The 22,861-nt window shown below is 36.0% G+C and overlaps 1 protein-coding gene across 4 annotated transcripts in view; it reads right to left on the bottom strand.

Annotated features, from left to right (window-relative positions):
* Positions 1–245: 245 nt before the first annotated feature.
* Positions 246–22,861, bottom strand: part of LOC136039435 (stomatin-like) — a 62,792-nt gene continuing 40,176 nt past the window's right edge. For 3 of the 4 annotated variants that reach the window (XM_065723179.1, XM_065723182.1, XM_065723183.1), the window contains 5 exons: positions 21,934–22,089; positions 18,107–18,204; positions 13,396–13,557; positions 7,030–7,195; positions 246–2,014 (listed from right to left, as the gene is read on the bottom strand). In XM_065723179.1, the coding sequence (XP_065579251.1) occupies positions 1,913–2,014; positions 7,030–7,195; positions 13,396–13,557; positions 18,107–18,204; positions 21,934–22,089 (684 nt within the window). In that variant the 3' untranslated portion in view covers positions 246–1,912. The remainder of the gene's footprint in view (positions 2,015–7,029; positions 7,196–13,395; positions 13,558–18,106; positions 18,205–21,933; positions 22,090–22,861) is intronic. The other variant, XM_065723180.1, reaches the window with a different exon arrangement.

Raw genomic sequence — 22,861 nt, 5'->3', positions numbered from 1 at the left:
GTATGGCAATCTACTTCTTGTGCCCACTCAAACACCCACCCAAATCTTCTTCAATTCTCCAATCCTTTCCGAGAACAGACCACTTTAACTTAACTAACAGCGCAGATGTCTGGTTCCCACTGCACTTATGACGCTTCCATGCAACAACTTCAAGTTTTACATTCTGAGACGAAAAAAAGTAAAGCCCTACATATGTTAAAAGACGAATATCAAAACATTTCCTGCTAGAGAAATGGAACAAAAACTGGCAAAGAACAATTTCTATTTCGAATTCACGGTACAAAATTGGCAAAGTCAAATTTTTCTACATTAAAAAAAGTCACGAGTATATAGGCTAATAATTAGTATAAAATAAGGCAAGTATTCTAGATCTAATGTTTGGACCTCGGCGTAATTGCAGTCATGACAGTGAACTTAAAATATTTCCAACTCATGTTAATTTAAAAAAAAAAAATCAATAAATATAACTATAAGTTTTTGCAATACATAAAAAAATTCTATAGTTAGCTTTTGCAATCAAAGCTGCACAACCCATTATACTACAGCCTAGATGATACCTATGCTGAAAAAGCCTTTTAAGAGCAATAAAATAATATATTGTTGCAAGAAATTGCTGTAAGATTCGAGAAAAAGGTTGAGATTTTAGAGTACCAAATGGAGTAATTTTTGAATAAGATTCTCATTTTAGCCAGAAAACCAAAATCTTAATTAAATTTTTAAGCCTAAACTCTCAAATGGTGAATAGTTTGTCTACTAATTTTAATGTAATACTAAAAGCGTAGTTGTTGACAACATGAACAAAACTAACCTGAAGAAAATTAGCTTAAGGAAGAGAGTCTAGTCCAGATCTTCCAGCCAGTACGCTCAAGTCTTAAACAACATTAAGAACTTCGAACAAAAGAAGAAAAAAACACGTGAAAACACTTAATATCTAGACCAGGTCGAATAAAGCCAATAGTTTTCAAGAATAAAATGTTTCATAAATTATTTACAACAAAACCACTTATAAAGAGCGCTTCTTTTAAGGTCAAACTCAGATGAATATCATACCAAAATATAGGAATAATTTTAGCGTAAAAAGTGAAAATAAAAAGAGAGTAAAGAACTCAGTGGCAAAGGGAGATTGAGACGAGAGAGAGGGAATCCATGATGAAGAAAAAAGCAAGAAAGGGAGAGAATGCAGGAGTGAGAGAAAGAGAAGAGAAAGAGAAAGAGAGAGAGAGAGAGAGAGAGAGAGAGAGAGAGAGAGAGAGAAAAGAGAGAGAGAGAATGAGACAGAGGGAGGGGGAGAAGAGAAAAAGATTCAGAGAGACTCTGACATTTTATCTTAGCTTAGCCCCAATGAAACGTTACAAACTTTTAAGGGCATGTTAACTCTAATTATAAAAAAACACCCACTTAAAACAGGGGATTCTCAGCGTGGCTCAATATAAATGTCTTAGTACTTAATAATGGCATCAAGGGGTATCGGGTCCAATGAGTTTTATCAACCAGCTGGAGTGTGAATGATTTTTACATTGCGTGTTCATATTTAATTTCATACAATTTATGACTTTGGTGGTGTCACCAAATGCTTTTCTGGATCTCGAATGTTGATCCCAAAGTTGCTGTGGAGTACCCGTAAATACAAAACATAAAATTATTCCTATTAGTAAAAGCAATTATAATTGACAATTTAAACCAACAGTTTATAGACAGCTTTCTTCTGTGATAGTGTATTTCGGGCAATGCCATTTGTCCCTACGTGTTTTTACCAGCACACACAAAAAAAATCGAAAGGGCTCGAAGCTTAGAAAACACTGAGAAACCCTAGTTTGAACACCCTGTGAACTTGTGTATATAACACCAATATGAAATTATTTGGCACTCAAATCAAATATATGTACAAATAAGTCTTTTTAGCAGACACACATTATTTTTTCATAAATGAGCCGAGCAAATCCATCGGAAGCGGAAACACAATGGTTGAATTCTTCTCAGCAGAAATGGTGGTCAGTGTCTGCAGGTATCGCAGCTAAAAAAGAGGGATAGATAGTGAGACAAAAAGAAAGGTTAATAAGATATAATAGATAAACTAAGGGTAGGTTGGGTAGTATAGGTCAGTCCCACAATAAGTCGATCAAAATAATGGAAGATATAACTCATAATGATGAACAATGAATATTTTTTTCTGAATTAAAAGAAATACTGGTTTTCAAACGCTTTCCATTACCACAAAACAAACAAATAAAGAATGTTTAAACGTCAAACGAGTAGGCATAGTAAAATGCCAGCAGACGTCATCAGAAATTCCGATTATTAATTTTTATTGGCAGTGACGTCTCTCAGAGGCCACTGCAAATGAAGAAATCATCTTACTTTTAAAAACTGGTATGTCAGTAATACCTGACCAATCAAGTGAGGTAACAAAACGGGTAGGAGCAACCGATGTTACTCCAGAGCAGCGTTGCCAATACGGTACAGTTTTACTGTTTTAATAAAATTTATAGGCCCTGGTACAACTGGAAATTTTTGGTCTGCTCAATTTACATTCTTTTCAAAAATTTTCTTCTGCTACGGCAAAGTTTCAGCCTGCTGTTCATATGGTACAAATTAATCTCTCGCGGTAAAATTTTAGTCGGAAAGCACGTTGAGTTTATTTCAAAGTTTTGGCAAAGCTATTTCTATATTATTTGTAAAATTAGTTTGGTTGTTTTCCAACCATTACAAGAAAACATAGTGTCTTAGGAAAGAGCAAAATAGGCTATAGTTGTTTTTTCATCTTCATACCGGTCGTCTAGAAGGTTCTTTAGCTAGTTTTTTAATAATCTGAAAATACCAAAAGAATAATTATATAAGAATGAACCTTATTAGAACTAAAAACAATTATTGGGCAGAATATAAAAATACAACAGCTTAAAAATACAAATCAAATCCACCCTTAATTTCACAACTAATCTATAAATGGATCACAGAAAATGGTCCTTATGTGCCATACTAGTGCTCACAAAATTTCCCAGCTTCATACTCCCCGTAAAACATCTATAACTTAATATATTATTCACTCATTCCTTTCTTATATACCGCCACAGAAAAATTGCCTCCCTCATTCCATTTAATTTCTTACAAAACCCCGCCAAAAAAGGAATTAAGTGGTTCTCTCCATCTGCACACATTGGGCAAAAGTAATAACCTATATTCGACTTCACCTTTCTCATATATATTCTTTTATCACCTAATGATAAAAAACTCCCTTTGGTTGATATTATCTACTTTAGTTCTTGCTTATTAAGCCTTGCCTTAAAAAAACCCTCTTCCATGCTTCCTTAATCCTAGAATGCAGAGAGAGAGGGAAAGAGAGAGAGAGAGAGAGAGAGAGAGAGAGAGAGAGAGAGAGAGAGAGAGAGAGAGAGAGAGAGAGAGAGAGAGAGAGAGAGAGAGAGAGAGTGAGAGAGGAAGAGGGAGAGAGGGTGGTTATCTCCCAGTATTATATTTGGATTTCCTGGTTCTCAAGATAATCCTTACCTGTTTGGATACCACCCCCTTTCTGGTCCTAATCCCTTCGCGTTATTCTACTATCTAGCTTCTCCACAACTTTCTGGAGTGTATCTTACTTGGCTGTCCCCTCACTCAAGCACTCTTGGTATGCTGTCTTTAATACCCTGACTTCTTATAGATATTAGTTTCTCACAACACTTAACCATGCGAAGCATTTTGTTTACTCTTACACTAATCAGCACTGCATCAACCTTCAAAAATAACCCCCTAAACTTATCTCTTATCGCACTAAACCTATTAAACACTGGTATTGAGTTACTACAGAAATTATTCTTCATTAACTTAATTGATAAAAAAAATTGCTCAAAAAGAAGTTTTCCCAGGAAAAATAAAGTGCTACATTAAACCATAGATGAACATTAATAAAGTCAAATAATTTTTCCAGTGTAAAACTGTTCAAGTCAAACTCAAAACCCGTAGACACTAAGAGGAGTAGGACAGACCCCCCTCCCCCCCGCCGTGCCTTCTAAAGACCAGAACATAATTTGCAATCTACTGAATTAACAATCGTTACTTCTCCAATCACTGAAAAAAACACAATCATAACCAAAATTACTGAAAAAGACTAATGAATATGTATTGACAGTTTAAGAAATATTACTGATATTCGTCTCTGAAGGTCTTAATAATTTTGGATCTATTAAAGTTAAAAATGAGAATATATACAAAATGTATTTTGTTTTGATTTAATTCAACACTTCCCTCAACATTCCCTAAAAGCTTCACTTGAATGCTCTTGGCGTTTTTGGACATCATGGGTCAAACCTGCCCCCCTTTCCCGATAAAAGTACAATACATAAATAATGGGCTAATTGCATAACTTACTGTCCTTTCCCCAACGACTACGCCGAGGACGGAGGGGGGTTGATATTTTCAGAAGCATAGTTATATGACATTTCAACTATGCTTAACCAAATGACTATCTCAAATTTTGATCAGATGGCTTTGGGGGGGAAGGGGCTTGGGATGGGGTCTGGTTGTCTTCCATTTACTTTTGACACTTAAAAGGGCACTAGATCTTTCAATTTCTAACAGAATGGGCTCTTTCCGAAGAATCTACCACAGCTCCTTCCATTCGAAGTGCGTTGGTAAAAAAAAATACATAGTATTTTGTTTCTTTACTTTGGCAGCGCTATTGCGCTGCTTATGATTAATGTTACTTAGGCCTACATTTTCTAAACTACATCATAGTCTACTCTAAATTTCCATTAGTCCTCTACTCACCATAAGGTCAATATGACTGCTCCATCTACTGTCTGATGACACCTTGCACCCAAGATATGAAAACTAATTCGAAGCATGCAATTCGTTACCATTCCCATATTAACTTCCCTTAAATTAATACTTAATGACTTGCTAGTATTTAACACTAAATTCTTCATTACTAAATACTCATGGGTCAGATTTAAAAGTATTTGTAGCTCAATGCCACTTTTTGCAACAAAAATACGTAAAATGAAGGGCAAAAAGAGATTTATCTGACAATTCTAAAACGAATCCTGATAAAGCAGTCTTTTTGGAACAGTACAATTTAGCTTTTGAATTTTAGAGTATTTGCTTATGAGTAGGGACACAACTGAAGAAAATGACTTAAATTAGGTTTGTGTTTGCGTCTTTGATTTATGCAACATAACACAAGATATAGTTACACTTAGCTTAATCCCAGAATTCGATTTTAGATACCAACATTCCTGAACAATCGCCCTTTTAACATAGCTTTTAACATAAGAAGCTTTTAACATAAGAAGAGTGTCTGACTAATATTCGGTAAAATCCGTCATTCTAGCCGCATGACGACACCTTGAATTCTTAAAAGATGGAGAGAGAAAAATGATCTCTGAAGAGCTTATAAGTCCGCTAAGCCATCATTAAGTACTATTCGGTTTTCACGATTAAATATTTATAGCGAGTATTTGCAGTTCATTATTTAGGAACGCCAAACCCTTTTGGTCCTTGAAGCATTTTTTCTCAATTTAATTATTTACCTCAGCTTAATTCTGTCACAAAAAGTTTGTTCGTTGGTGGCAAAGCCGTGCAAGCTAAATTTAATATTCTCGAGGCATTAACTTTATTTTTGGTAAGAATATTCTTTTTTTTTAACTCGCCTTAATCTAAGCCAGATTGTAAAACTTATCTCGACCACATATCTTTAAATATGTACTCCTATAGCTGTAACTGGATAGTGAAAATTACCAGTTTAAAAAATTCATCCCCAATTCTAATTCTCCTAAAGTAGTTAAAGCTATCCTTCAATAATTTTTCCTCCAAAAAACGTGTTAATGCTTCCTTTGAACATGGTAGTAAGCGTTCTCGCTGATCATTTTATGTGAGAGTAGCAAGAAATGATCCAGTTAACTATTGCCCGAGTTCCAAGTTGGTTGTAGATAATAAGACATTCTAAAAGGCATGCTTTCTCTCTCATTGCTTTACTAAATTCTGAACACTTAGTTTATGATTTTGAATTTACTTTTCGGGTGAAGCACTCGTCAAAGCATGCGCATGTAACCTTTTTGACTTTTTTTTTACATTCTTCCTCAGATTCTGGATTAATCTCTAATGTTTCTGTGTTTTTTCCAAGACAAAACTGTAAATTCAACTACATCTCGTTTGCAATGAGTAGAAGAAGATTGTGCCACCTTCGTTAAAATTCATCTTACATTTAGACAATTTTAAAGAACTTGACACTTTGAATGAACCTTCCAAGCCAATGAACCGGAAACTATGTATTATCTGGAATTATTTTGTTCCATAAATATAGACTAATTTAATTATAATACTTTAACTTCGCTTCTGATGATGATCAATGATGTATGTGATGGTAATGCATTTGATTCTTTGATACATAATTTTTTTTGGTTGAAATCGTCTCATTCTGGGATGAATGAGAATACATTTTCTCGGTTTTAAGTCCTTATTTGAATGGTAGAATAATTTCTGTTGATCGTTTTCCCACTCATGGAAAACTCCTTAGAAGTCAATTTTGGGGCCGGTATTATTTTAAAATTTATGAAAAATGAACTTCCTTTTTTACACGGCGAAAAAACACTAGCCTTTAACTTAATGTTGACTGTCATGTAAACCATCCCATTTCCATAGTAGTATTAAGCTTTCTTTGAATGTCGTTGTTTCTTTCGCGAACGACTGCACTCTTAGCACTTATGGGGGAGAAATGAATTTGAGGATTAGTCAAACTTATTAGATTTGTTTCAAAAAGTGCTTCTACGGTTTGATGTTGACTTTCTCATCCTAAATTTTCTAGCTTAAGCTTTCTAATAATCTGGCATGTTTCTCAGGTTTCTCTCGGTTACCTGAAATCCATAAGCCAAATGACACTACTTATAGCCCTAAAAATCATTATGTTCTATTTGAGGGTTCAGACTACACAGACCTCTCAAACAAAAATAAGTTTTCTCCTAAGAGAAGTACGTGCACGGGATACACAAATGACACAGGAATAAAAAGATTTAGACCAATAAAGAAATAAACACATACTTGAATGGCAGCAGGGGACTCGACAAGCACATCTGAAGCCTCCTTCAGAGCAAGTGCCGCCTTCTGCTCTCCCTTAGCAGCAATAACTTTTGCATTAGCTTCACGAGTAGCCTCCGCCTCTGCCGCCATTGCCCTCTGGAGTTGGACAGGGAGTCGAACGTCTTTACTGTAAAAGAGGAAGTGCAACCTTCTAGAAAACGATTACTTGTAAAAAAAAAATAATTGTAATCCAAAAGAAGACAAGGAGAAAAAGTAGCACTTGGCTAAAAATGCAAAATGCTAACAGTGTTTTAATTTTAACACAGTTAGATGGAATACGGAACTGTAGGCTATTGATTTACCCTGTTGTAAAAACAGCCTTTTTTCAAAAGAAGCAACTCTATCCTATCATATATTAGATAATATGTTATATGTTTAAACGAGCAATAATTATGTATGTATGTATGTATGTATGTATATATTTCTTTCTCGAAAACGGCTTGATATTCTTTTTCGAAAGATTGACACAACAACATTTTTTTTACCTTAAAAAATTGATCTACATATGTCATAACTTCGCGAAAAATCGTTTTACCCGATCCAGCAACTTTTATCTATTTTTCATAAATCCTTTTGTGAAGTGAAAGAGATGAAAATACTGAAAAGAACTGTCAAAAGAAATTTTGAGAAACATCGGTCACGAATATAAATAACCTTATTAATGCTCATAATTGGACTAGGAATAAATGCAGGGGAGGAGGTGATTTTGAGTAACGAGAAGATGGACCAAGTGGATCAAGTGAATCAATTTGGCTTCAATTACCTGGGTAGTATTTTGAGTAAAGATGCTGGATGCCGTGAAAATGTTAAAAGTAGAATAGCCATGACTAGGAGTGTTTTTTTACAGTTGAAAAAAGATCGGAAGGATAGGAAGATAAATCTATGAAACACGATTAAAACAATAAAAACTACAATGATCACAGTGACCAGGGACAGTTCCAAAATGTAGGCACTAAGAAACACCCACAGATGAGGATTTATTAGATTTTTTTCAGAGGAATTTTCTACAGATAGTTCTGAATACCCGTCTGACTGACCGTATTTCAAATGGTAAGTTGGAAGAAAAATGTGGTTTTATCCTGCTTTCAAGGGTTATAAATAAGGGTTATGAACAAGTAAGAGGTAAAGAGGTGATGTTGGGTAACGAGAAGATCGATCAAATGGACAGGTTCACATATCTTGGTAGCAATATTAGTAAAGACGGTGGGTGCAGTGAATATGTTAAAAATAAAACAGCCAGAAACTTTTCTAAAAGTTAAAATTAGAAATCTTAGAAACAGTTTTTGTAATCCAGATATATGGTTCCCGTTTTAAAAATGGATATTATTTAATTAGTATTCAAACTCTCCATGTCACTTTTTCGCATTGCAAATATTAAATTTCCGAATTTCGGCTTTAACCTAGTTATAGATGAAATTTCCTAATTGGCCGCTTGGAAAAACGGACGAAGAGTTGCCAGATCATTTCTCGAGAAATTGCCTACGAATTGTTTCGAGTACGCGGCAGACTGACTGCATTTCAAACAGTAGGTTGTGCCAAAAGTGTGGTTCAATCTAGCTTCCTAGGGCTTCCATTTCCATTTCCCTTAGATCTTTCTTTACGACATACTCCCACCCCAACCACGGACGACCTGCTTTCTATTTAGCCTTAGATGGTTGGGCGAAAAGGACAATTTTCGGCAATCCGTCATGCTTCATCCGTAGAACGTGCTGTAGCCTTTTCAGTTCTTCTCTCATTATAGCCCTATGAAGCTGGATTGAACCACACATTTGGTACAACCTACTGTCTGAAATATGGTCACTCTACCCCGTACCCAAAACAATTCGTAGGCAGTTTCTCGAGAAAACATCTGGCAACTCTTCGTCCCCTTTTCAAAGCGCACAATTAGGAAATTTCCCCTATCAAACAGTTCGTGGTAACGAACTGTAGTAAGGAGTGACCTGGCTCAATAGTCACCGAAACTCTAAAATAAAAGAATGAAATTTTGATACCAATAGTTACATCAAAAGAATTGTATTTTTACGCTGATTTTAAATATATAAGTTTCATCAAGTTTAGTTTTACCCATCAAAAGTTACGAACCTGAGAAAATTCGCTTTATTTTAGAAAATAGGGTGGAAAACCCCCAAAAAGTTAAATTATCTTAACAAAAATCACACCATCAGATTCAGCGTATCAGAGAACCATACTGTAGAAGTTTCAAGCTCCTATCTACAAGAATGTGGAATTTTGTATTTTTTCACAGAAGACAGATCACAGATGAGTGTTAATTTCTTTTTTTGCTTTTCTTTTCTTTTCCCCAGGGGTGATCGTATCGACCCAGCGGTCCTAGAATGTCGCGAGAGGGCTCATTCTAGCAGAAATTATAAGTTCTAGTGCCCTTTTTATGTGAGCAAAAAAATGGAGGGCACCTAGCCCCCCTCCCACGCTCATTTGTTTGACAAAGTCACAGGAGCAAAATATTGAGATAGCCATTTTGTTCAGCATAGTCGAAAAACCTAACAATTATGTCCTTAGGGACGACTTAATCCCCCACAGTCCCCGGGGGAGGGGCTGCAAGTTACAAACTTTGACCATTTTTACAAATAGTAATGGTTATTGGGACGTGCACGGACGTTTTCAAGGGGATTTTTTCACGTCAAAGGGGCATCGGGGGAGGGGGTTACATGGGAGGATCTTTCCATGGAGGAATTTAACATGAGGGAAGAAAATTTCCATGAAGGGGCCGCAGGATTTTCTAGCATTACTTAAAAAAAAACAATGAGAAAAAAAAACTTTTTCAGGTGGAAGTAAGGAGGGGCATTAGAACGTAAAACTAACAGAAATTATTACGTATATAAGGAGGTTCGTCTCCTCCACAATACCTCACTCTTCACGCTAAAGTATTTTTTGGTAATTTCAACTATTTATTCTACGGCCTTTGTGATTCAGGGGTCATTCTTAAAGAATTGGGTCCAAATTGAAGCTTTAGTGTAAAGAGCGAGGCATTGACGAGGGGGAGAACCCCCTCATATACGTAATAAAAATATGTAAATATAGAATTTCGTTACGTAAGTTATATATATATATTTATTACTAATAAAAACGTTCGTAAAAGAAAAGTTCTAGTTGCCTTTTAATTAACCAAAAATAGGAGTACAACTAGGCCTCCTCCTGCACTACTTTTTTTTTTATCAAAATCGTCCAATCAAAACTATGAAAAATTCATTTGGCCCCAAAAAAAATAATATGCAAATTTCATTTTAATTATCATAATATCAATCAAAACATGCATTAATTAAAAACGCTCAGACATTAAAAAAAAACAAAAAAAAACAAGAGCTAAGAGCTCATATGGCACTTGTGACGAGGTCGGAAGAGCCGAGAGCTCATATGGTACGAGGTCGGAAGAGCCAAGAGCTCATTTGGACGAGGTCGGAAGAGCCAAGAGCCAAGAGCTCATTTGGCACTTGTGAGAAGGTCAGAACCTAAAGTTAAACTTTATAGCACAAGATCCTTCTAAATATCAAATTTCATTAAGATCTGGTCACCCTTTCGTAAGTTACAAATACCTCAATTTTCAAAATTACCTCCCCCCTCCCAATTCCACCAAAGAGAGCAGATCCGGTCCAGTTATGTCAGTCACGTATCTTAGACAGGTTTCTATTCTTCCCATCCAGTTTCATCCTGATCTCACCGCTTTAAGTATTTTCTAAGATTTCCGGTCCCCCCAACTGCCCCCCCCCCCCCCAATTACGTTTGATCCGGTTGAGATTTAAAATAAGATATCAGAGTTACGAGGTCCTTCTAAATATGAAGTTTCATGAAGATCCGATCACTCCTTCGTAAGTTAAAAATACGTTATTTTTCTTATTTTTCAGAATTACCCCCCCCCCCCCCCCGCAATTGAGCGGATCCGTTCCAATTATGTAAATTACGTATGCAAGACTTTTGCTTATTTTTCCAACCAAGTTTCATCCCAATCCTTCCAATCTAAGGGTTTCCCATCATTTTAGGTCTCCCCACCCCAAACTTCCCCCAATGTCACCAGATCCGGTCAGGATTTAAAATAAGAGCTTTGAGCCCCGATATCCTTCTAAAAATCAAATTTCATGGAGATCCAATCACCCATTCGTAAGTTAAAAATACCTCATTTTTTCTAATTTTTCAGAATTAACCCCCCCCCCCAACTACCCAAAAGAGAGCGGATCCGTTCCGTTTATGTCAATCATCTATCTAGGACTTGTGTTTATTTTTCCCACCTTGTTTCATCCCGATCCCTCCACTCTAAGTGTTTTCCAAGTTTTAGGTTTCCCCCTCCCAACTCCCCGCCCCCATCACCAGATCCGGTCGGGATTTAAAATAAGAGCTCTAAGACACGATATCCTTCTAAACATCAAATTTCATTGAGATCCGATCACCCGTTCGTAAGTTTAAAATACCTCATTTTTCTAATTTTTAAGACTTACTCCCCCCCTCCCAACTACCCCAAAGAGAGCAAATAAGTTCCGATTATGTCAATCATGTATCTGGGACTTGCGCTTATTTTTCCCATCAAGTTTCATCCCGATCCCTCTACTCTAAGTGTTTTCCAAGATTTTAGGTTTCCCCCCTCCAACTCCCCCCAATGTCATCAGACCCAGTCGGGATTTACAATAAGAGCTCTGAGACACAATATCATTCCAAACATCAAATTTCATTAAGATCCAATCACCCGCTCATAAGTTAAAAATACTTCATTTTTTCTATTTTTCCGAATTAACCGGCCCCTTCTCCCCCCCCAGATGGTCAAATCGGGAAAACGACTATTTCTAATTTAATCTGGTCCGGTCCCTGATACGCTTGCCAAATTTCATCGTCCTAGCTTACCTGGAAGTGCCTAAAGTAGCAAAACCGGGACTTTAGGTTTTCCCCCTCCAACTCCCCCCAATGTCATCAGATCCGGTCGGGATTAAAAATAAGAGCTCTAAGACACAATATCATTCCAAACATCAAATTTCATTAAGATCCAAATACCCGCTGATAAGTTAAAAATACTTCATTTTTTCTATTTTTTGCGAATTAACCGGGCCCCCACTCCCCCCCAGATGGTCAAATCGGGAAAACGACTATTTCTAATTTAATCTGGTCCGGTCCCTGATACGCTTGCCAAATTTCATCGTCCTAGCTTACCTGGAAGTGCCTAAAGTAGCAAAACCGGGACCGACAGACAGACCGACAGACCGACAGACAGACCGACAGAATTGGCGACTGCTATATGTCACTTGGTTAATACCAAGTGCCATAAAAACCAACAACAAACTTTTCAACTGTAAGTAAGGAGCGACATTAAAACTTAAAACGAACAGAAATTATTCCGTATATGAAAGAGATCGTCCCCTCCTCAACGCCTTGCTCTTTGCACTAAAGTTTTTTATTGTTTTAAAAAGTAGAGTTGCAAGAAAAAGTCAAACTTTAGCGTAAAGAGCGAGGCGTTGAGGAGGGATGACCCCTTTCATATACGGAAAAATTTCTGTTCGTTTTAAGTTTTAATGTCGCTCCTTACTTGCAGTTGAAAAACTAGTTCTTTTTATTTAATAAGTAGGTTAAAGCCAAAAGGTGGAAATTAAATATTAGCAATGCAAAGAATGGCATGGAAAGTTTGAACACTAATTAAATAATATCTATTTTATAAACGGGAACCGTTTATCTGGATTAGGAATACTATTTCTAAAACATCTAATTTTAATTTTTGGAAAAGTTTCTGGCTATTTCATTTTTAACATATTCACTGCATTCACCGTCTTTACTAATACAGCTACCAAGATATGTGAAGCTTTCCATTTGATTGATCTTCTCGTTACCCAACATCACCTCTTTACATCTTACTTATTCATAGTCTTAGCGACTTAGTCTTCTTAGCATTAATGTTTAAATTTATTCTTGCACCCCAAACCCTCAAAACCTTTCAACTTCATTCATTTGCTAACATTGGTAAGTATTAAAAACAACAAACTTAGTCCAACAAACAAACACACCAGTTGACGACTGCTAGAATTATGGAGTACTCTGACAACAGTGAGGGCAAAAAATTACAAGAGTGAGGACCAAATAAAAACGGCAAAAAATCATTACAATATGAATAGAATACAGAGAGAGGATATGTGAGGTCGCAAATAAGTGCGAATTTCAGCAAAATAATATAATGCCAATGCAGAAGAAACTCCATATAATGAAACTGTAACTAGTTTAAATAAATTTAATAAGCAAAATATATAAAAATAAACGATCATATACAGTCGTTTCAATTCATTCTTATTTTTCTTTCCCAACTCAATCATCAATAAAAAAAGGGAAAAAATTACTTACATCTCAACCCGCTCAACCTTGACTCCCCAGTTGTCAGTAGCCCCATCCAGCGTTGCCTGCATTATTTGTGAGATTTCTTCTCTGGACGACAAGATATCAGACATCGCTTTCGTTCCCAGGACGTTTCTGAGCGTGGTGGCAGCAAGCAAACGGGTGGCATTGCTGAAAAAAAAAGAAAACATCTAGTCCATACATATTTTATCTCCAAACGCTTTATTAGGCTTCATTGCTAGAAGTGATGGCAAACTGAAACAGTTTTTAATAGTTGATATTTTGCTCACTTCTGGGGGTTTCTTTGATTTCAAATGTAATGCTAGAAATTAATACCAAATCACTACATCCAAAGTAGGGGCATCAATATTCATCACCATAAATACACCCAATGGCTGAATGTAGCTCAAATTCAAAAACCATACCATGGATCATTACTACTTATAAATAAACATGATTCCGTAGCTGTAAGAAAATACATCAGTGTCCGGTGATTTGGCCAAGAACAAAAAAAAATCAATTTTTCTGTTCGTTTTGGCTATTCCAGTGCTGATTCCAACCTCTAAATCCTAAAATCACAAATATTAATGATTTTTATTGGTAGAAAATCTATTATCGATATATTTTCTCTAATAAATCAAGCATAAGGAAATAGTCGTCACCGCTAAGACTCTATCATTTAACGAAACTCCTACACGCTCCCCATTAATCTTACAACATAAAACCAGCCGGCATGTATTCACTCACAAGCAACCTTCCAATTTATTATCTATTCATTTAGAAGAGATTGTAGAGAATCTTTACCTCAATACGCGCTTCTTACATGGGATCCTATTAACCTAAAAATTACCCGCGGCCGCTTGAAAGGTCACCTGTTCCATAGAAGCATCATAGCAGTAAATGCTACCACCTGTGATGCAGCCAAAGCCCAAAAGATATCTTCTACAGAACTAGAGGATACGACGAAAATGTTTTTATAGTAAGACAACCTCATAGTAACAAAAAAATGGAATGGACGAACTGGCCCTACTGACTAATTAGTCCGTCTCGTCATCAGACATATACATATAAACAGCGATGGAAAAATGCTGAGCTCATCATCCAGTTTTGTTGCGACCATAAGCTTGGCGAACTCTCCGTTCCAAAAGAAAAGTTCATAACGCATCACCCGTCACCCAAATGATAATATAACCATTGCCCAAATAGACTATATTCTAGGCAGGAGATGATGGCAAAGCTCTGTCCAAGATGCTCGTACCTATAGAAGAACCTGTATGGATCCAAAGTAGCGAGCGACCATAGACTTGATGGAGCAAAGATCCTTCTCAGCCTGGATGAAACGCAAGAAGAAGAAACTGGCTCCAAAGAGAAGACTAAACATTGCTAAATTTTATGTTGAAGAAACCCCAAACATGAAATTTATCTTTCATTCCAAAAAAAGGGCTAATGTTTTAAAAACCATTGTTCAAAACCCTGAAGAAATGTGGAGGGAATTTAAGACTATCATCAATGAAACTGAATCTCATATGCTCAGTTACTCCCCTCCCAGACTGAGTTGGATTTCGAAGGGAACCTGGAGATGATCGAAGCAAGACGTAAAGTAACCTGAAGACATTTTGAAAAACAGACAAAGCAGCGAGGCAGCGCGTAAAAATGGACCACACCCTTCACAGGGAGAACTTAAACAGATACGTTAAATTCTCAAAGAAGCTACCGGGAATAAAGTCATATGTCCCTGACAATATCAAAGATAATCAAGGAATTACCATCCTCGATTGTGCCAAAAAAGTGGAGGGGCGGAAAATACGCTTGAGTAAGGTTATAAAACGTCAATATGATTCCACCCATAGATTCAGAAATCATATTTCTCTCGACCTCAAAAGCACCATATCAGCCAAAAACGTCTCCATCAGATCCTGACGAAATTTTTGATGCCATCAAGAAAGTCAAACAACAAGTTTCTAGGTGAGGAAAGCATTATACCTGAGATTTAAAACACTTCCCCCGCTCGATTACAAACCAGCTGTTGGCTCTATTTACTGAAACATAAGAAACCAAAAAGTTACCACAGAATTCCCGTTTATAAAGAAGGCAAAAAGGTTGTTTCCTAATTATTGAGGTATATCTCTCATTGATATTGTAGGAAAATTATTTGCTGTCGTTCTACTAAAGAGATTTCAAACAAAAAGATTTAGACGAACACCAGAAAACCAGTCCAAATTCTGGTCTGGCGGAGGATACTCACATCAGATTTTTAGCCTCTCTTTGATCATGCAACAATGTGAAAGCGACGAACTTCCACTCATCAACATATTTATGCAATGTGTTGCTGCCATCGATTTAGTGGAACAGCAAATCTTATGGAAGATTTTCCTTCAAGAAGGTATGCCGCAGGAATTTGTCGACGTTCTGGGCACTTAATACCAAGGAGGTGCACCCGAATCAGAATCTAATGCGAAGATCTCATTATTTGATGTAGACTGCGGTGCCAAACAATTCCGTGTGCTCTCTGATCATTTTCAGTCATCGCAGTGATTGGATCCTTAAAAACACTTTCCATAGATTTGAAGGAATAGTAGTAGGTAGAAAGGTCACCTTGATGAACCTTGACTATATAGACGATGTAAATGTTCACACTCTAAACCCAGAATCGGCCCACAATATTCTTAAGGAAGGCATGTTTCAGCCTATCCTAGCCTATAATAAATATAACTATAATAAAATTCAGTCCCCAAAAACCATAACAAGCTATCTTTTCAAACAGAATTCCCTATATTTGTTCCCTAAAAATAGGGAATTCACAGTTAACAGTGACGCAACTGTTTAATAGCACATGCGATCGTTTCAGATATCCACTCAATTAACCAAAATTCATTCCCAATCACTCATCCAGAACATTCGTTCAGAAACTCAGACAGCTCTTTACACTAAGATACAAGATGAAAAAGATTATCATTCACACATCCACATAAAGGACAAAAATAAGGACCGGCCACAAGCCTAGACTTTCCCAACAATTTTCTTCTCTCACCTAAATTCAAGCTTTTCCCTCTTACCAACAAAAAATTCTTCGTATCATCTGTATTCAACCTCAATTTGAAATAAACCTCTTCTCCCCCTCCAACAATCTTTAGCTTGGGACTAAAGTCTCATAGACATAGACTGGTCCTTATGGGCTTGCCACTTAGATTTCTTGGTCATTTAGGGTTTCCTGGACTTCCTTCCATACTGACACCCTCTCATGCATCAGGCCTTTTCCTTCATTCCAAAAGGCCACAAAGGTCCAGTATTTTCTTGACCTGACTTGGCAAAGAGCCAAGTCTACTGTTCTTTAAGCTCTCCAAATAAGCTGACTTAAGCCGAGCACTAGGTAGCTTAATTATTTTCTCCCAAAACCTAACTTTTCAAACCAATCTAAAAACCTTTAAAGTTAAAAGCCCTAAATATTCTTTCAGTACCACTGGACTAAATTAATCCTTCAAGCCCAAAATTCTCTTAAAACATTTTAGCTGAACTACTTCTAACTTCGCTAAATATACACAGCTCAAGCAGCATTTTCTCATCCCTGCAGCATCTTTAAATTCGTTGAGAGATTAGCACAGCAACAAAGATGAGCATTTACAATTCGACCATTAGGGCCGTTCTTCTTTATAGTGTTGGATCATATCCCATGACGAAACTTACAGACGCTATTGGAGCATCGTCAGACTCTCAATTATCATCAAGCTTCACTGGCTCCAATGGTTTGGACACTTTTACGTCACCCTGACGATCACCTCCGTAAACAAATGCTGCTTGATGAACACCTAATAACATAGTTTAGAGGACAAGGAGAACAGTTAAATACAAGGAGGACAGAATTGGCCGATTTAAACACGATATGGGGCGACAGAAGCTTTTCACACATTTAGTCACAGATGGGACAAATACAAAGAATTGGCAGAAGACTGACCGTCATGAGACAATATCATTCAGAAGCTTTGTTCAGATGCGGAGCGAGTCAGAAACACCCCGTCATGCTACTGCTAGAAGTAAGAAAGTAAATATAAATAATTGTCATTATTCCCTTCTGGATTAATCTCTCCCTCCAATGGTCAATGAGGAAAGTAATAAGCAAGGTGCCAGTTTTTTTTTTAATTTTTGTTCGAAATAATAATAAAAAAAACGAATCTTTGGCACAGCTAGAGGGGGATGCAATTTCAAAGCAATGCCTGAAATTTAACACAAATATACTTAAACAAAAACATGGTTTATAAAATTATTCATAATATTTATTTTTAGCAATGATTGGGCAACATTACTTGCCAAAAATAGATTTAGTGCTAATTAATATTAAATCCTCTGCGCATAGAAATAAATGATTCATTAGGTTAAATACTGAGCAAACTATGGAATTAAATAGGACTCAACTCCCTCTGATATATTTTACAATTTGCCTTTGATATTTGCAACCTTTCTGGATGCAATATTTTGGAAAGTATTAATCAAGTTTCCACTCAAATCTGTTAAGTTTCCACTAAAATTCATCCTAAGGCATATTTCCTTCTCTTACATGGGTCATATTGCTTTGATAAATAAAATTCCACCTGGCCAACAATGCAAAGATTAAACTACGCCAGGAAACCATATTTAAAAGAGGAATTCTATCCTTTGTGCAGGTGTGATCAGAGACAAAGAATTCAATGTTATTACAGTAGCTCAAAGTGTAAGAATTAAATACCTATAGTCATAAACATTCGTGATTGCCATTGTAGGGTCACACACTCTAAAGTATACCACAGCATCTACGGCCACCGTCACGGAGTCTCTTGACAAGATCTGTAAATAATAAAAGTATACATACACTATCTTGTCTATACGGACATGTCCAAATTAAGGAGGAGGGGGTTCAGTACCCACCGTGTCACTCCTGAGAGCAAATAAAGGCTTTTTAAGGTTATACTGAATTTCAAGCACAATAACACAGAAAATCCTCATCATCCCCTTCGCAGAAGCAGTAATACCAAATAAAAACAAATTACTAAAATAAAATGAAAAGCAAAAAATTTAAACAGGTAAAAAGACAAAGTGTTAAATCAAGATAATGAGGGAACGATTTGAAGAGTAGGCTGAATCTTTTGATATGACGTCCAGAAATCTTTTTCAGTAGAAAAGCAAAAAAGTAGTTTCTATTTTAGCATCTCCCCAGATATATTCGAAGATTTTCGGTCAATTTTTACCGTCTAAGTCTTGGTCATGGCTTGCAAGTACAAATAGAACAAATACATGACAGAGTTGAGCCACGCGGGGCCAGCATCATAGCGAATGAATCAAACGAAATAATTTTATTATCAACATTACACGGTCATGCCGTTCACCAGCAGTTCTTATCATGATAAAATATAAGGCATTAAACATATAAAAACCACAGTCATGGCCATCGTTATACAACTTTAGACATATATTCGAAATATCACTGCGTCAAACAAACTTAAGACATTGAAATATGCAACTATCTGTAAAAATAAACAATAAAAAATTATATTAATATTTTGTTTTTATTTCTTTTAACCCCCTCTGCGATGATTGTCTCTGGACCAAGATGTCAATATGCGTTTTTATTGTTTATTAAGCATGGAACTTTACTCTGGATTGGTTTTCAGCAGGTAATCAGTGATAAGCGACTGTTCGTCATTTCTCTTTTAGGGATTGTTTTTCTTTTTTTTTCTTTCGCCCTACATTCCCAACCTCCAAGTATATGGCCACAGTCATGGCCATCGTTATACAAATTTACACGCATATTCGAAATATCACTGCGTCAAACAAACTTAAGATATTGAAATATTCAACTATCTGTAAAAATAAATAATAAAAAATTATATTAATAGTTTTTTTTTCTTTTAACCCCCTCTGCAATGATTGTCTCTGGACCAAGATGTAAATATGCGCTTTTATTGTTTATTAAGCATAGAACTTCATTCTGGATTGGTTTTCAGTAGGTAATCAGTTTTAAGCGACTGTTCGTCATTTCTCTTTTAGGGATTGTTTTTCTTTTTCTTCTTTCTCCCTACATTCCCGACCTCCAAGTATATCTGTCTAATGAAACTGCATCGATTCTTTAAAATATAACTGCATAAAAAACAAAAGATTCTTGGAAATTTCAGCAATTTCAAGGTGCTCAGACTTTTTTGACTTTAGAATAATAAAAGATTTTTTTTTTTTTAATAAAGAGCAAACGAAACTGTTTCCGTTAGGTGGTTTAAAAGTAATAGCTTCAGTAACCCCACTCTTGTTTGTCATATATTCAGTTTATTTTAAGTTCGACTTTAATATTCATTCGTTTTAGGTTTCAGTTATTCATTCTTTTTTTTATACCTGTTATATTTAAGTTTCACCTTATCCATTTTAACTTCTGTTCGTTTTCGTTTCAAATTCCATTAAGTTGGAAGTGGTTATTCATTTTATTTTGAGCTTGTTTTATTGCTAATCTGTCCATACTGTTTATCTGTCCATGCCATTGGGGTTTGTTAGACTTTAATAGCGCTCGTTTTTATGTTTGCATTCGTTCTTTATTTTTCCTTGAAAAAAATTCTTTAACATGCTTTGTTAACTGATTTATTCAAAGCATCAAAAACTCTCCAGACAATACCAGGAACTATTAGAGAGGCAAAAAAGTAAAAAAGTATAAAAAAAAAAACGAAAAAAAAAAAACAGATTTAGATTCTCAGTTGAGACCGGGCACGTACACAAGAATTTGGTTCGGAGGGAGAGAGGGGCCAAAACCCTTCAAAACAGAAGATAAAAGGCACATTACATTATGTAAGATCTATAAAAACCAAAATGTAAGATCTATGGAGGGAGATAGGGGCCAAAACCCTTCAAAACAGAAGATAAAAGACACACTACATTATGTAAGATCTATAAAAACCAAAATGTAAGATCTATAAAAACCATGATGTAAGATCTATATTATGTAAGGTTCAGTCGCAACTGCAATATCCAAAGGTGATTACTATTGCCACTTTTTTCCGAGTCAACCTCACTAATTCGTCGTTTTTTACCCCAAAGCTGAAGAACGCTCTGCTGTTTTTTCGACATTTTCATACTTGTCCTATCTTAGCAACACTTGATTTTAAACTATCAATTGAAAAGGCCCGGGCTTAATTGCAAGAATGACCACTTCATTCCCTTGAGAAGGACCACCCACAAACAGATGATTTTTAGAACCCAACAGTTAGCTCAAAGATTGCTTGACAGAGGGTGAGAAATTGGACAGGAATGGATTAATTCTATGCTGGTGACCCAATCGGGTAATTACAGGCCGAAAAATTATCGAAAACGGTTAACACAATTATGTCTAGATCAGTCATTAGCCACTATCCCTTATTCTATGAGAAGTATCAGAAAATTATGGGAAAATAAAAAAATCGTGAGATCTCGAGGGGGCCAGAGGCCCCCACCTACCTAGGTGCCTGGTTGAAACATTTAGTTTCATGGGTGTGCAGTTAAACACAGGGATTGTGACTTGTTTCAAACATCAGATCTTACTTTATATAATTGTGAGTGTCCCTAACTTCCTGCCAAATACTAATGTTAAGACAATTGCTTTTTTTTATACAATGGGTATCTCACAAGGCTACCTTAAAGGCAAGCGAGCATTTCTCATTATAGAGATTGAAATCACTCAGAAAGTTTGATTAAAAGGTGACAAACTTCAATTTGGCGAATCCATCCTGTTTTTTCCTTCCCACTCGAAGGTCGAGTTAAAACTTAGAAGAAAAAAATTTCTTGGGGGAGGGGGAGGGGGAGGAGACATACAATTTTTTTTTGGGGGGGGGGAAGGAGAAAAAAATATTTTTGGTTGATCCTAACAAAATAACATAAACTAAGGTCTTTTAGTCCCTTTCTTATAGCTATCATCTGGCAGGTTCTTTGGCTAGTTAACCCTTAAAAGACTTATTATCATCAGACTGAATTTCCTTGGATGCCTAGAAATGATCCGATATCAACAATATAAAATCTTTATGTTAGAATAGCCGAAACATGCACTTGAGAAATTTACAAGGGGTGAGAGAAGAGGGGGTAAAAGAGACAATATATGTGAATTATACAAAAAATACAAAATATGCTTATGAAACTCTCAAATATCTCAAAACTAAGGGTGGAGGGGTTACAGGATATAAAACACTCCTCTGTAGCATATTTACTTGGGATATACTATGTATCCACGACTAAACCAATCTTTAATATTATAAATTTAAGGGCCATCGAAGAAAATTCTGATGTAGTACGACCTTCATTTAATGGAACTTCATTTAACAATTGAAAAATTTATTTCACGGTTAATAAAGCATTAAAACAGCGTGCATTGAAGATATTTCTTAAAACTCCTAGAATTCAGAGTTAAAGGGCAATATATCACAAGATATACTTTATTTCAAGGGAAATAGCCGCTGTATAAACCTATTTGAATTCTAAACATCAAAAATGTCTACAGCAGAAACAACTTCCTAATCTTGACACAGAGGTTTTGCAAATATTTTTCACTTTTCCCCTAATAGTACCTACCTCTTGCGGAGGGACATCGAAAGATTTAGTTCTCAAATCAACTCTTCTGTAGCTGTCTACACAAGGGAGTAGAAAAAATAGGCCAGGTCCCTTTGCTCCACCTTTGATAAGACGCCCAAGCCGGAATATCACGGCACGCTCATACTCTTGAACAATCTAAAAAGCCAAGAATAAAATATTAAAATAGTACCTAAGTATAATAAATTGGTAAGGACAATTTTAGATTTATAGTCGGTCCATTCACTGGGCAATAAAAACTATTAATATTTTTCTTGATACCTTTTACTAGCTTCCTCAGCATAGAATTTATTATTCCTAATTCTGTAGGCCAAGACCGCGCAACTTGAAGTGTTTTAATTTTTTAATGCTTATAATGAGACTGTTGACGGTCCATTTAGCGATCTAAAGCCATAAATTGCAAGTTTAAGATCAATCAGTTTATTTTCATTTTAGTTCAAAAAATATGTCAAACTACCTCTGAGCTTAAGAACGGTCTTAATTAGTGTTTTATTGCCTGCTCCGTCATCACTGAAACGCTTTGCCAAATAAACAGTTAATTACGCACATATCAATAATAAAAAAGAAGCAAAAAGGGAACATGAGGAAATATTTCGCTTTAAAACTTAACAGCTTAAGTAAGACCTCCTCACGGCAATCAATGTCCAATTATAAAAGTTTCGCTAATTAGTTTATCATACCATATTTTTGATTACCGCCAATATTAATAATTTCATTAGTTTTTATATTATCACTTTCTTCAGGCACATTTTTTTCACAGCATATAAAAATTTTGAAGCAACAAAATAAATTAATAATAAAATATGAATAATTTCATTTAATGTGAATAAGATGATTCTTGAACGCCTGGCGAACATTCCTTCCCTGGTCACCAGGTCTCAGTTTCCAAGCTTGAGGGGGTCACATGTGA

The sequence above is a fragment of the Artemia franciscana genome, chromosome 19 (assembly GCF_032884065.1).
Source record: "Artemia franciscana chromosome 19, ASM3288406v1, whole genome shotgun sequence".
In the NCBI taxonomy this organism is placed as follows: Eukaryota; Metazoa; Arthropoda; class Branchiopoda; order Anostraca; family Artemiidae; genus Artemia; species Artemia franciscana.
The sequence above is the reverse complement of the archived record's forward strand: the minus strand, read 5'-3'. Positions and strand labels throughout refer to the sequence as shown.